Consider the following 14,483-nt stretch of genomic DNA (forward strand, 5'->3'; position numbering starts at 1 on the left):
TCTCTGAAGGCATGCCAGTATCTAATTGTTAAATAACAGGTGCATAATAGCTCTTTGTTGAATAAATGAATCAATACAAATTAAGTAATGAATAAATGGCTGAATAACAGACACAAGATTACATGTTATTAGTAAAATTAGATACTGGGTTTCCCTAAGGAAAAAAGAAACAATGGTGTTTTATAAATAATATTAAAAAACTCTGATCATATCAGTTTTAAGAGGCTCAAATAATCCATTACTAAAAAAATGATGTATTTATTGTAAAGATATCATTAAATACTTTGGGGGGAGCATCTTCAATTATAAATTAGTTTTAAAGACAAAAGTGTCCATAATAGAGAATAGGAGAAAGTCTCTAAATTCGCTAAAGTAAATTTGCTAAACTCAGCATGGCTTTAGTATGCAAGATGGTCACATTTTAAAGAAGGTACAGAGGTGTTTAACATTCATTATAATCACTGCAAATGGAAGGACTGATTTCTGGATTACACACGGGAACGGTAATCTCTATGCAAGTTTCCTGGACAGGAGACCTACTGAATCAGAAGTGTGTATGCTAGGAGGTGGGGAAGGGATTCTTCATTTTAAACAAGTACCTGCTTTATAGGATTTTTTTTAAAGTTTACTTATTTTGAGAGAGAGAGAGACGGAGAGAGAGAGAGAGAGAGAGACCCAGGAGGGGCAGAGAGAAGGGGGAGAGAGAGAATCCAAGCAGGCTCTGCACTGTCAGCACAGAGCCTGATATGGGGCTCAAACTCACAAACTGTGAGATCATGTCCTAAGCTGAAACCAATAGTAGGACACTTACCTAACTGAGTCACCCAGGCGCCCCTAGGACTTTTAAGCTCCTTAAAGTTTGAGAACTTTAAGTCTGAGCCTTCAACTTCTTTCTCCAGACTGCACCGGTTAGCCTCCACTTTCCGATCCTGTCACACTCAGCTTCCACTCCAGGACAGCAGGACAATGAGCAGATGCAGTCCCACTTGTAGCTGACGTTCAGCTTCATAGACCTGGCCTCTTGTCCATCAATCCAGAACATCTCTGACTATATCAAAGCTAAGTAGAGTCTAAAAATGTCCCAGCCATCTTATACAATGGGCAAGGGGCAAGCATCTAACTCCATTATAACAGGTGGAGAAGTTAATTTCTTGTATAAGAACAGAAACTCTATTTGATGTCAGGTGCTGTCACTTGTCAGTGTTTCTCATTCATTGCTACTGCTCATGGAGGTGTTGCAATTTCCTGACTGACAAGCAACGAGGGAGGTCTCCTATTAAACTGGTAGAGCACAAGCATCTAGCTAGTCTATCACGTGGTATATACTCAATGAATATTTATGATGGAGCAAACATATGAATAAATGAATGCACAAATAAATAAACAGAAAGAATAACCCAGGATTATGAAAGAAACAATTTTTAAAATTTTTGTTCCCTTTTCTTTAATAAAACTTCCAAATTAAAAAAGCATTGGTATTTTTTTTGAACTGTAATGGTTCCTTTAAATGTCATTATATTTGATTTCATCAAGAGAATTATGTATGTTAGCATCTAAATGAAAAAAAATATGGTTTTTCTTTCTTTGAAGTACAAAAAATCCCTCTCAACTTGGAAATGTTGAAATGTAGACATCTCCGGAGAAGTACATGTTGATACTATAGCCATGGACATTGACATATATATTTTTTGTGACATTTACATTCATCTATGCATAAAAGATAAAAATCTACAGTCAGCTTCATATTTTGAAATATGAATTTTATTTAGAGTCAGTATGGGGCATTTCTTCACATATAAATCCCTTTTGTGTGTGTCTCTTCAACTTCTTCCATATAAAAATAAAATAGACAACTATCTAGTTAATAGCTACTGCCTCTCAGCTAGAACACAAAATAGTTTGTCATACAGACTTCTCTGAAGTATGAGAAATGTTTAGATAGGAGGAACTTGAGTTATTACAAAAAAAGAAAATAAAATTTCTCATTTGCCTTGGAACAAAGGAATTTGTAGGAGATACAAGCAATTTTTCCTAGTTCTATGAAGATTAGATATGTAATGTGATCATGTTAATTTCCTGAAAATATTAAACTGTCCTTCTATACTTTTTAACTATTACAAAATTTTCAATATATTTGAAAATATATCTGTATCCAATACAGTATATAGAGTATTTTCTAAAAACATCTAGGAAACACAGGGATGATTATCCTTTTAGACTGTCAATCTCTAGTGGAGAGTTTTCCAGTGGACTGAGTGATGTTTTGGACAGCTTTGGACAATTAATGGAAGCTATCATTTTCTATGTGAAAAAGCAACATAATAAATGTGTAAATAAGTAGATTTCAGTGTTCAGCGCTATTGAGAGTATATATTCAAATTGCATAATGTTAGTGGGCTTTCTAATGAGATTAAAGTAAAATGACTTCAGGGCAATGATATAATAGACATAGTTTGGTTGCAAAAGCAGCTGTATCTTAAAATAATACTCTTATTTAGATAGTTGCACTATTACCTGGGAACATTTGCTCTTGCTCCAGGCTTCTTACCTAAATTTTGCCCATTTGGTTTAGTTTTGTTTATTTTTAAAATTAACATGTTTGCTAATAAAATGTGAGGCAAGTATTCTGATCTGCATTTTCTCTGAATCTAATGTTTATTTCCTAATGATTCCAGACCACTGCTGCTAAAAATCAATCAATCAATCAATCAATCAATCACAAGTTTCATTTTATTGCCAACAAACCTTGAGAGCTGAGGTAAAGCTCTTCTCTGTGATCTTAATTTTTCCCTTTCAAAGTTTCATTAATAAATAGACTCTAGAACTTGCAATTGAGGAAAAAACAGAATTCCATTTGGAAATTCCAGAAGTCTACGATTGTAAAAGTAATTTGGAGAGGTAGCAGCTTTACTCAGTTAGCAATCTACAGCTTCTCTTGGGTGCTTTGTGTAGGCTCATTAGGGAAAAATATATGGTTGCAAGGAATAGAGTCTTGCTGGTAGGTCCAGCCCAGGAGAGACTGGGAAACCAGGGGCGTGCCTCTTTGAATCCTCTTTTTAGAAGCTTTCCTTTCTCAATATTTAATCCATCTCTTTCTATGGTTTCCACACCTAGTTCTGTTGTCCACTGCGTCGATGAACTCATCTTCAAGCTTCTGATCTAGACCTTACTTTCTTCGTGGAAATTAATCCCATTGAGAAGCTCAACTATTTGAAGGCAAAGCTTATTTTCAACCCCTTCTCTCACAAGACCCTATAGATAGGAGGAAGGGGCCAAATGACCAACAACCTTAGCCTATGTTCAAATCTTAGTGCTGTCACTTCCTCCTGGTGTGGCAATAGGGCTCATTACCTAGCCTCTCTAAATCTTGGTGGTCTCTCTGGATAAATGGGGATATTGATAAAATCCACTGACTTTAACCACTTTTTTATTATCCATCACCCCTGCTTCCATACCCTTGTTTTCTTCCTTAGCTTAGAAGTGGGTATTCTTTTTAATCACTCCCTGGCAAAACTTCTTAAGTCACTCCACCCCTTCTCCCGCAGCAAACTCCAAACCAGGCCAACAACCAAGCAACCACCCTGGACAGAAAAACAAACACAACTGTGTTGGCTAATTTCACTTTAAATTCATGGCAGCAAATCTCAAATGGCCAGGCCACACTGCTCAGCCATCATAATGTCATGTATTTAATGATTCTCCTTTCTACAACCTATTTTTGAAATAACTATTTCTCATCTTGTCCCCCATCTTCAAACTCTCAATACTTGATCCTTCAAGACTCCACACAATGGTGAAGACCTTTTGTCCTACTTCTCATTTTAGCCACAAAATGACATGACTGTGTCCACGCCCACTGCCTATGCCTTCTCTCACCTTGCCAACACTGAAGCATCAGCTCCTGTCCACCCGCATGCTGGATCTTCTACCTTCTTGCCTACACAAAAGACTGCACTCATACAATTTTCCACTCTCTCCTCTGCATCACTCAGTTCCGCCTGTATGCTGCATTATTTACAAAAGTTGCAGTATCCCTTATATTGAAAAAGGAAATGGCAACAACAGTAAACAAGTAAAACAAGCCATACAGCCTCCTTCAAAAGCCTACCACACCCTAAAGTTACTATCCATTTCTTTGTTGCACTTCTGAACAAAACTTCTCAAAATCATCATCCAGGGTCATGCTCTGCAATACCCTCTCCTTTCTCTCGATCTTCATGCTCCCTCCCAAGCGGTTGCTTTGCTGTCATTATTTTACTATATTTTTCACCAGCACTGACATAGTTAGAAGCACCCTACCCCAAACCCCCAGCTTCTGTGATACCACCCTTCTTTGTTTTCTCTTACCACTCTTGCTCCTCATCTGTCCAATCTCTAAATGTGCAATGTTCCAAGAATCAGCCATTTGGTTTTCTAACTATAATCTCTCCCTAGGTGTCATTGATATGACAGTGACTCCTAAATTTATATCTTCTGTCATGACCTGTCTTCAGACCTCCCGTCTCATATGCCAGATTGTCTACATGATTGACATCCCTAATTGTATGTCCAGTAGTTATCTCAAATTCAAAATGTCCAAAAACTAATTGATTGTTCCCTTGCAACCAATCTTTTCCCACACTCATCCTTATCTCATTAGACAGCCCCACAGTGCACTCATTTCCTGTAGCAAAGATCTAGACTCTATCTTTGATCCTTCTCATTCCCCTGCCCTTTATATCCAATCCATTAGCCAATCTTATTGGTTCTAAATGCAACACACATCAAGATTTTTCCCATTTCTCTCTTCATCGGCTGTAATGACTCCCAGGTCTCATACAGATTACTCAATTGTCTCCTAAACGGTCTCCCTGCTTCCTCTTCTGCCCCATCCCCAATAATTTTCCTCACAGCAGCCAATGTGATCTTTTTAAAAGAGATCACTCCCCTTTCAAAACTCTCTTCATCATCCACAGAATGAAATTCTAATTTTCACCGTGCCCTATAAAGCGCCACATGATCTGGCTCTGACCCAGAGATCTGTGATCCACGCAGATGGCTGTTATTGCAATCATGCACAGACTGTTCTCCTGCCAAAACTTCTGAAGTAGCTGGGAGCCTTGCGTGGAATGCTGTATCCTAAGTGTGCAAAGAAAAACTGGTCCTTTTTTATATTCTTGACTCAACACAAGTGTCACTTTCTTAAAAGGCTTTCCCCTGACAATCTGACTTGAATTTGGTGCTTCTCTATCGTATTATTCTGTTTAATTTTCTTCACATAACTTATCATTCTCTTATGTTTATTGTTCATTCCTTTGTTTGCTTCTTAATCTGCCTCGTATTTGAACTTACGTAAACTCTAGGAAAGAGTCTTGACTGCCGTCCTAGTAGCTTTTCCAGCAGCAAGCTCAGTTCAAACATTAGTATTCCAGTAACCAGTTTAACAAGTAAAACTTATCTTACAGAGTTATGATAAATGATGTACATAAAATAGTATTTTAATTATTAGCCCATTGCCAGGCAGGGAATATCTGCTGAAAAGTTAGTTACTGGCATTGTTATTGTTGTAATTAGGTGCTCCTTAAATATGTATCAAAAATGTTAATTAAAATAACTCATGCTAATGTCTTAAATATTTCAGATGAAGGATTTATATTCTAATAGTTGTTTTCTAAGGTAAGCAATAGTTTAAGCTAGACAAGTAAATTCAGTTTTTTGCATGTAGGTGAATGTTTCAACATCTCTAAATTCAAATCACATAATTAGCAACTGCTTTTATCTACTGGTAGGACTGAATCTATTCATGTCCTCTAACTAATCAACCATTCCAACCATAAGGGCAACTTCCTTGAACTAAATTAAAATCAGAGACCTTATCACTAGACCTAGGTTCATTTAATTTAGGTCCATTATTAAACCTCCCACTTTTCAAAAATGTATGACTTGAGGGAAATCTCATTAAACTTCATGGGGAGGCTAAAGTGAGCTTTTCCTTCAGAGCCAACCAGAAATGGAGCCATTAGAAATGTGTGTGATGAAGTACAAATTACAAGGTGGTATTAAAGTGGGGCTAAAACTCCCAAGAGGGTGGTATTTTACCATCTTTTTTAGTCTCTGTCTCCAAATCCTTTCTGCAGGTATCCTAGATGGCAGTAATAAGAATAAATTTGGAAAGAATAAAATATAATAGCCCCCAAACACACAACAAAATATGATACATATAAGTATTTGAAACATTCTAGAAAATGTTTTTGTAATTCTCTTTACATTATAAAAAGTTTACATAGATGTGGAGGGGTTTTTGTTCTGTTCTGTTTTGCTTTTGTTTTTTGAGAGAGAGATAGAGGGAGGGAGGGGGGGAAACAAATGCACATGTGTGGTATGGAGGGGCAGGGAAAGAGAAGGAGAAAGAGAATCCCAAGTAGGCTGTGAGTTTAGAGCCCACCATGGGGCTTGAACCCTATGAACCTTGAGACCATGATCTGAGCCAAAATCAAGAGTCAGATGCTTCACCAACTGAACTGCCCAGGTGCCCCTCGATATGGAGATTTAACCCTGTCTCTAATTTATTCAAATCCCATCAGAAAAGTCATAGGTCATTTTCAGCTCCATATTCTATAGTTATAACCAGAGGCACTTTGTAAAGACTGTTCCTAGATTTGCTTTTAGTTTTTTTATGTTTAGTTTTTTTACACTTACTTTATATTTTTACTTTATTTTCTTTTTTAAGTGTATTTATTTTTGAGAGAGAGTGACACACAAGTTGAGGAGGGGCAAAGAGCAAGGGAGAAAGAGAATCTCCACTCTGAATTGAAGCCCAACACAGGATTCTATCTCCCAACTGTGAGATCATGACCTGAGTCAAAATCAAGAGTCCATTGCTTAACCAACTGAGCCACCTGGCACCCCTATATTTTTATTTTAAATTAATTTTGTGGAGATGACTTAACTCAACTTATGGACTGCATAAGTTGTTTGGACTGTGTATACTATTACCAAGATAAATAACATGGAAAAAGTTTTATAGTGTTTAGTATAAAAGGCTTCTATAGAAAGAAATTATTTGACCAAAACAGAGTTAAGTGCTTTTCACAGCCTGTAGTATCTCTAACAGGGGACTTATATTTCACACAACTTTTTAAGCCATACAATATCATTTCTTGGGAAAATATCATGAGTCAGCACTCTCTAACAACAGCTCTGAGAGAATGAGTGATAGTATGATACAAAGATATGCTTTGAATTTACAGTGTATTCTCTTATTCATCTTATTTACAGAATGCGTTTAAATTGGCAGGATGCATTTACGTTATTTAAAATTGTTTATTTATTTACTTTTTTACTATCCTAATGTCCTTCCCATTAGAGTTTATTCACTCATTGTCTTTTCACTGGGGGAAAAAAAAGATAGAAACTATTGACTTATTGGAACTCCAAAAGAAAATCAAAGGACCAATTTAGCTACTGGTTTACTAGCTAAGTTGTGATGGGATATGAAATTGATGCTGGTGACCAAAATTATGTTCTGAGAATCATTCCAGAACAATCCCATGCATATATTTCTCATTCCTTATTATTAACTATGCCAGTTGATTTTGTCAGTAATTTGTTAAAAAAAATAATTCATAAACGTGGGATCCTGGAAACTGAAGTATTCTGAAAACAGTATCAATAATAGGAAGTGAGGTGTTTCTTCCAGCCAATTAAAGCATTTGCCTATATTCTTGACCACTATGATTCATTAGATCCTTCATTTCCCTGGGAAGATATAAAACTTTAAGGGTGTTCTCACTTCTCCACTAAGATAAAGTAAAAGGCAATCATAATTATTTTTTCATGAATCAGTCCCTCATTTTTTATAAAATCAGTCAAGTTGCAGAAAGTAGAATGGTGGTTGGCAGGGCCTTGGAGAAAGGGGAGAAATGGGGCATATTATTTTATGGGGAAAGTTTCAACTTGAGATAAAAAGCATTCTGGGAGTGGTGATGATCACACAATGATGTGAATGTACACATGCCACTAGTCATACACTTAAAAACTGTTAAAATGACAATTTTATGTTATATGTATTTTACTACAATATAATGTATCTATTTTTTTAATGTAAGCAAGATAGCAGATACCTCAGTCTGGGTTCCTTCCCAATTACAGGCCAGATAGTTTTATTCTTGAGGGGTTCTCATGAATTATTACATGTTGTCTGATTTTAACATAACATACAATCTTATAGCCAGTATATTCTATAAACTCTAGGCAAAAACAGAAAGACTGGACTATAAGAAATACTAGAAAATGTTGTCTTCATACTTATGCTCCTGCCCTCATACCCTTCCCAAGACTGTTTTAGTCACACCCCTCTGGACATTATCTATGCTCAAAGAACACTCATGTTATGCATCAGTGAAGGATCAATGACTGAAATAAATATAAGAGATCTACAACCATTTGAATTGAATTGATGAGTAACTGGACCAGACACTATAATCAAGCAGAAATTCTCTGTGTATTATGATTGAGTATAAACCTCAGTGTGAAGTTTGGAGTGCAAACATTATTGTCAATACCAGTTTCTAATTTATCTTTGCATGGTATCAATCACCTAAGGTCTCCTGAACCAACTGTATTTATTGGAGGAGGACTCAGAGCTCTGGCTCCAAATAACTCAGTGGCCAAAGTGTATTTTGTGAAGGATTTAAGAAGACAGGGAGAGAAACAAACAAAAACTTTGTTTTCATGAGAAATCTGAGACCTATGCCTATGTGCAACATACAAGGGGGAGATCAGCCTTCACAGAAACCCTGGTCAGACTGAGGAGGAGGGTCTAGAACATCTGTGGGAGCAGTGTGTTTGCAGGGGAGATGAGATACAGCAGAAGGTGGTATGAATTCAAGTGTCCTGTGGACAGCCAAGAGAGGAAACCCTAAATCAGGGTGAAAATCACAGAGGATCTGTAAATTAATATTATAACTCACACCAGCTCTTTGTTTTTCATTCTTCCCCTTTCCTCTCTCCTCACTTTAAGCTTTCCCTCACAGTCCCTAACAAGTGGGTATCCCAATTGGGAGTCAAATGCAAATGACTCACTCAGCTGTCCACCTGACTATCAAGTTCTGTTGATAAGAGAATCAGTCCAATGACAGGAGACAGAGACTTCAGTCAAACCTATTCTGTCACACCATATCTTCAGAAGCATACCCCTCTGAGGTTACCCAATGACACAGAACTTAGATGACCTCTGCATCACTTTTTGTTTGGTTTGCTTTTTTAAGAAAGAAAAGAAAGAAAGGAAAAGAGAAACGAAAGGGGAAAAAAGATGTTAAACTATCTGGGACAAAAATGATCAGTGTGCTTTCTGGAGTTGGAAGTTGCTGTTTTAATTCTCCCTTTGGGTAGTATTTAGGTAAAGGGATTTGAATGATCAGTAAATTAATTTTCAAGTTACTTAAGCATGCCGAAATACGCTGTCACACAGGGGAGTGAGGAACTACGATGCAGGAAAACACCAGTCACTCTTCTACTGTTGTAATTAAGGCATCACACACACTATCAGTGAGTGATGAACCGGTATTAACTTTTAGGAATGCAAAACATTTACATCCAGATAGATGTATGTGGTGTTCAAGGATAAGAATTTCAACACTAGAGAGGTGCAATGATATAATGAGAGGAATCCAGTATTATACATTTAAAAAATCTAAACCTGAACAAGAATCCATTCCTGGTGCTATACTGGATTTTGTTTATTTTTTTAAATTTCATTCTTTGTAACCAGCCTATAGTCTCAGTCAACAAATATCTGAACATGTGAATGGAGTCCAGTATAATCAATATACTTGTGCCATTTTCTCTAATTCTTTGAAGATAAAATGACTGAGAAAAGGCCTAACAAGTGAAATTCCAGTTATAGATGTTTGGAGCTATATGAGATTTTAGAGATTATCTCTCCAACGCTCTCATTTTATCAATGAGAAAATAATGTCAACTATTAGGAGTTAGAATAGATCAAATTTGGTTAGATTTAAAGTGAATTTTCTTTCATATGTTTTCCTATTGAATTATGAATTCCATGAAGGCAAAGGCTGGGTATGTATGGTAGGTGTATATGCATTGTGTATGTACGTATAATTGCGTGTGTGTACCTTTACAGTATATAGTAGATATATCACAAGTACACAGTAAATGTTGAATCAATCAATGAAACTGATCTTGACTTTGTAAGATCTCAGAGAACTAGGATAGGAGCCCAGCATCTTGAATCCTAGCATTCTCTAAATATTCTTATTCTCAGAACTTTTGTATTAGAACATAGGAAAATGGTCAAGTACCAACAAAAGCCCTTCACAGCGAATACAAATTTAGGCTTTATATTCTAGCCAACTAATTAAGTAATAATATTTATTTCTTTAAATAATAATTGAATTTCAAAATCTTAAGAAAATTATTATAAAGTTTCCCTAGTAAAACAGTCACATTTTAAATTCCATACTGTAAACCATTATTTTCTCTTTTTTAATGGAGATGTTATTTTGTAAAGAAATTTTGGTATAAGAAATAACCATACAATCATGACTCATTATAACCTAAAATCTAGTATCTATAGGTAAAGCCATTTCTTCAGAACAAAATTTGTATTCACTATTAGCTTGCAGAAAGGGAACCATATCTGTTCTATGATTATAGCTTTATAAAATCTGCTGTATGGGGGTTTCAAGAACAATACAGTATCAGAAATTCTTTTGGTTCTTTTATCTAAATGTATGAGAACATTGCTTACTGTTTCCATAACCTGCAACATGATTTCTCTGTCCTATTAGCTTATTGGTAGCCAGAACCTTAACAAGTACCTATAAATGATCAGTTTATACCTTATAGTGACTTTTCAGTTTTATGTGCAGAAATCCTAACCATTGAGGCACCTGGGTGGCTCAGTTAGTTAAGCATCCAACTTCAGCTCAGGTTATGATCTCATGATTTGTGAGTTCAAGCCCTACATGTGCAGAGCCTACCTGGGATTCTCTCTCCCTTTTTCTTTTTTCTCTTCCCCCCACATGCACACGTGCTTTCTCTCTCTCTCTCTCTCAAAATAAATAAATTTAAAAAAGAAAGAAAGAAATCCTAGTCATCTGTGTGCAAAAATATTAACACCACCAAATTTTCTCATGAACTGTCAATAAAATATCAGTTATGTTCAGTAATTGCAATATTATATAGAATAAAAATGTATAAATATGGCTCTCTTCCTTCCATATCAAATAGAAATCTCAAGTAAAATGAATGACATAAATGTTTAATTCATCTAGTTTAAAGATAATAATACTAGTTACTTAACTAAAATATTCCTTTTTAAATAAATTTTGTTTCTTAAAATGGTAATAGTCAGGGCTAAATACTAATATATTTGAGAACTTTTGTTTCAAACGCAATAACATCAAAATATAATACTGGTTTTATCTTTCTCTTTATCAACATCAGGAATAAAAACAAAACAAAGCAGTGTTTTGGCCATCCAGTTTCTTTCTCCTTGGTAACCATCCAAGAAGAATCCAAGAAGAATTCAAATTCGTAATTTATAACTTCATAAAAGCTAGGAAATAAGATAACAAAGAGAAGGAGAGGCAAATAAATGGCTTTCCTGTGCCTGGGCCTGCTGTATTCATTCTGAAGAGCTAATGAGCAAGTTAAATTTTCTAGCCGTGCGGTGTTCCAGATGTAACCACAAGAGGATAGAAACAGGAGTGCTTCCACTTGGTTGTTGCAAGCATTGCATGTTACAGAAGAGTACAGGCTGGGGTATTTGTATACACATATAGAAATCGGTTGAAAATCCAATTTTGTGTAAAAGGAATTCCTTTTTCAGAGAGGTAAAAAAATCCATATTTAAATACAGTCAGCATCCAAGGTCATTTAATAATGACTTATTCACTTTCAGAAGAAAACATTCATTATTTACTAGAGTAGACTTTTATGGAACATGGCCACACATACATACACATAAAATAGCTTGTATCAATTTCTACGTTCTGTTCTGAAGGAAAGATGTGAGGCAGGTGAAAACTCTAATAAAAATAAGTCATTAAAACAAGAAAAATCAAAATGTGTTTTCCAAATTTCATTCATTAAAAACCTACAATAATTGTAAAGATCTACTTGACTATGATTTGGCACTCTCCTAATTTGAATGGCGCATCTGTAAAACATTTAAAGTTGTTGTAAATTAAAATATAGTTTTTAGGGAATATTGACTTATGTCTGGTTATTTTCCTCTAGTTCATTTTTTTCTAAGTTCACTTTTTTTACTCCTTCTCATTTTAAATGTGTTTGACCAGTTTTTATCCAATATAGGGACTAAAAGTAAAAGAGGCTAACAATTTTAGAGACATTTCACCTGTTCCAAAAGATAAATTTATTTGACAGAGGCAAATCTGATCAAAGTCACAAACAGGGTTTCACCAGAGATTTTTGCAAAATTTGGCAAGGAACTGTACGTTGAATGAAGTAATAGTTACTGATACAAAATTAGATTCTATGTAAATGTTATATTACTACTTCCTCATGATAAATCAATAAGGAAAGCATTAATATTCATATTACATGAATTAGAGACTTTTCTAAGATCACATACAGCTATTAAAAGAGAAAGCTAGGATAAAAACTAGAGTATGATTTTTTCTAAGACTTGTATAATTTCCCTGCTGTCTCCCAGAGTTTAGACACTAGTTAGGCTGAATCCCCCTCACTGAGGCCCAGGAATAGTGAAATTATTTCCCAGGGAGCAGACAACCAAGTGGTGAAAAACAGTCAAGCCAAACCGATCCTTGTTTGCCTCACTGTACTATACGGCTTTAGCTGATTTTCAAACGCAAAGAACACTTGAAATAAGGAGATGTTTCTAGAAAACTGATTTCTGGCTTTAGGCTCCTTATCATCAGCTACACCTAGCCTACTTTAAGTCCATTTGAAAGTTATGTCAACTTTCCAGGCCAGGAAAACATTAATCAATGGATAGCACTGCTTCATAAATATAACCTTATTGGACCTCAAGAAGGTTCAATGCATATATTTACAAGTGAGAAATAGAGATGATGTTGAAATATTCCATTCTAACTAATCTGTCAGGAAACAAAGTCTCTCTCTTCCACCTCTCTCAAGGTGAAGACGTTATTCATTCCTTCATTCAGTTGCTCTATCTAGCACATTATGTCCTATGTAGTCACTGCAGGTATAGACACTTTTGTTCCTGATGGAATAGACTTTAATCACTGTCCCATTTATAAAACTGTGTGCTGTTAGTAAATACATGTTTCCTTTAATTAATTCCAGTGTGGTTGAAGAAGGTGCAGAATCAATGCCACTCCCTCCCTGTGCTGTGCTGTTCTGGAACATTTCTTCACATGGAAACCACCATGCCTCTCAAGAAGGTGAATGAATGGGTAAGTGAACATTACACATGTAAGTAATGAAAGAGCGAAACTTTCCATTACTTACCCTTGAATTGACTACTTCCAGGGAGACGTTCTGAGGCGGGGCACTTGGCACTAAAAGGAATAAGACAAGGTGAGATGGTTATTGCCAAAGTCATAAAGGAGAAACTACAACCCCCTGTGAAAAGAGAAAGCGTGACTTTCACAGTTCATGATGATAATTAGGTAGGCTGATGCAGGTGGGACTTCAAAATTTCCCTGGAGAGATGAAAAATAACTGCATCTGTCTATTTTTTCTCACTTGGTAGGCCAGTTATCCATATAGGGAGCCCCCAAAACTGTTAGGTAGGAGAACACCTGCCGTGATACCAAATACTGCCATTTAATTTCAGCTTTCTTGTTATTACCTTCCCAGAGAAGCCAATAAAAACACACAGATTTCCTGGAGTGGTTTTAAAGGCTTAAGGTATTGTGTATTTCAGGATCTGCATGGTTTTATTATAAAATATGTCACTCTAATGGTCAGTCATGTTGCTTAATCCCCTTAATGCAATCTTTATTATCTCTTAAAAGACAAAAGAAGATATACATCCTCTTTCTATCTGTATGTAATTAAACCTATGTGTCATAGATGCAAGCAGGTTATCAAATAACATCAGTGAGTCAATTCCACGAACAAAGAGGTAGTTTATTTTTCTTTGTGGATTTTCTAAGTATTTTTTTTTCTCTTGTCTGCGTTTTGATTGCCTGATTCCTTCATGGAAAAAGGAAGAACATACACAACCTTCTTTATAATACTTGTGATGAATATTTACTATATAAAAAGTGACTATTCTATCCTATGAATAATTTAGACAACTCTTCACTAAATAGCTATTATGTGTCTGAACTATCTTAGATGTCTTAGATAAATCATAAACAAAATAAAAATTTTTGCCCCAGAAAAGAAATAGAAGTAGCATTCAGTAAATGCTTAACACATATTAATCTGTAAAATGTAGTCCCTATTTTGTTCATGATAAACTGATTAACAGAGAAGAACTGCTCTTAGCATTTTCAAGAATTTAAAGGCCATTTTCTGTC

At 35.6% G+C, this 14,483-nt stretch overlaps 1 protein-coding gene across 1 annotated transcript in view; it reads right to left on the minus strand.

Annotated features, from left to right (window-relative positions):
- DCC (DCC netrin 1 receptor) overlaps nucleotides 1-14,483 on the minus strand; it is a 727,087-nt gene that overhangs the window by 261,369 nt on the left and 451,235 nt on the right. Inside the window, exon 12 of the mRNA XM_029921550.1 lies at nucleotides 13,465-13,514. Within this exon, the coding sequence (XP_029777410.1) occupies nucleotides 13,465-13,514 (50 nt within the window). The remainder of the gene's footprint in view (nucleotides 1-13,464; nucleotides 13,515-14,483) is intronic.

Source organism: Suricata suricatta, chromosome 14 (genome assembly GCF_006229205.1).
Source record: "Suricata suricatta isolate VVHF042 chromosome 14, meerkat_22Aug2017_6uvM2_HiC, whole genome shotgun sequence".
NCBI lineage: Eukaryota > Metazoa > Chordata > Mammalia > Carnivora > Herpestidae > Suricata > Suricata suricatta.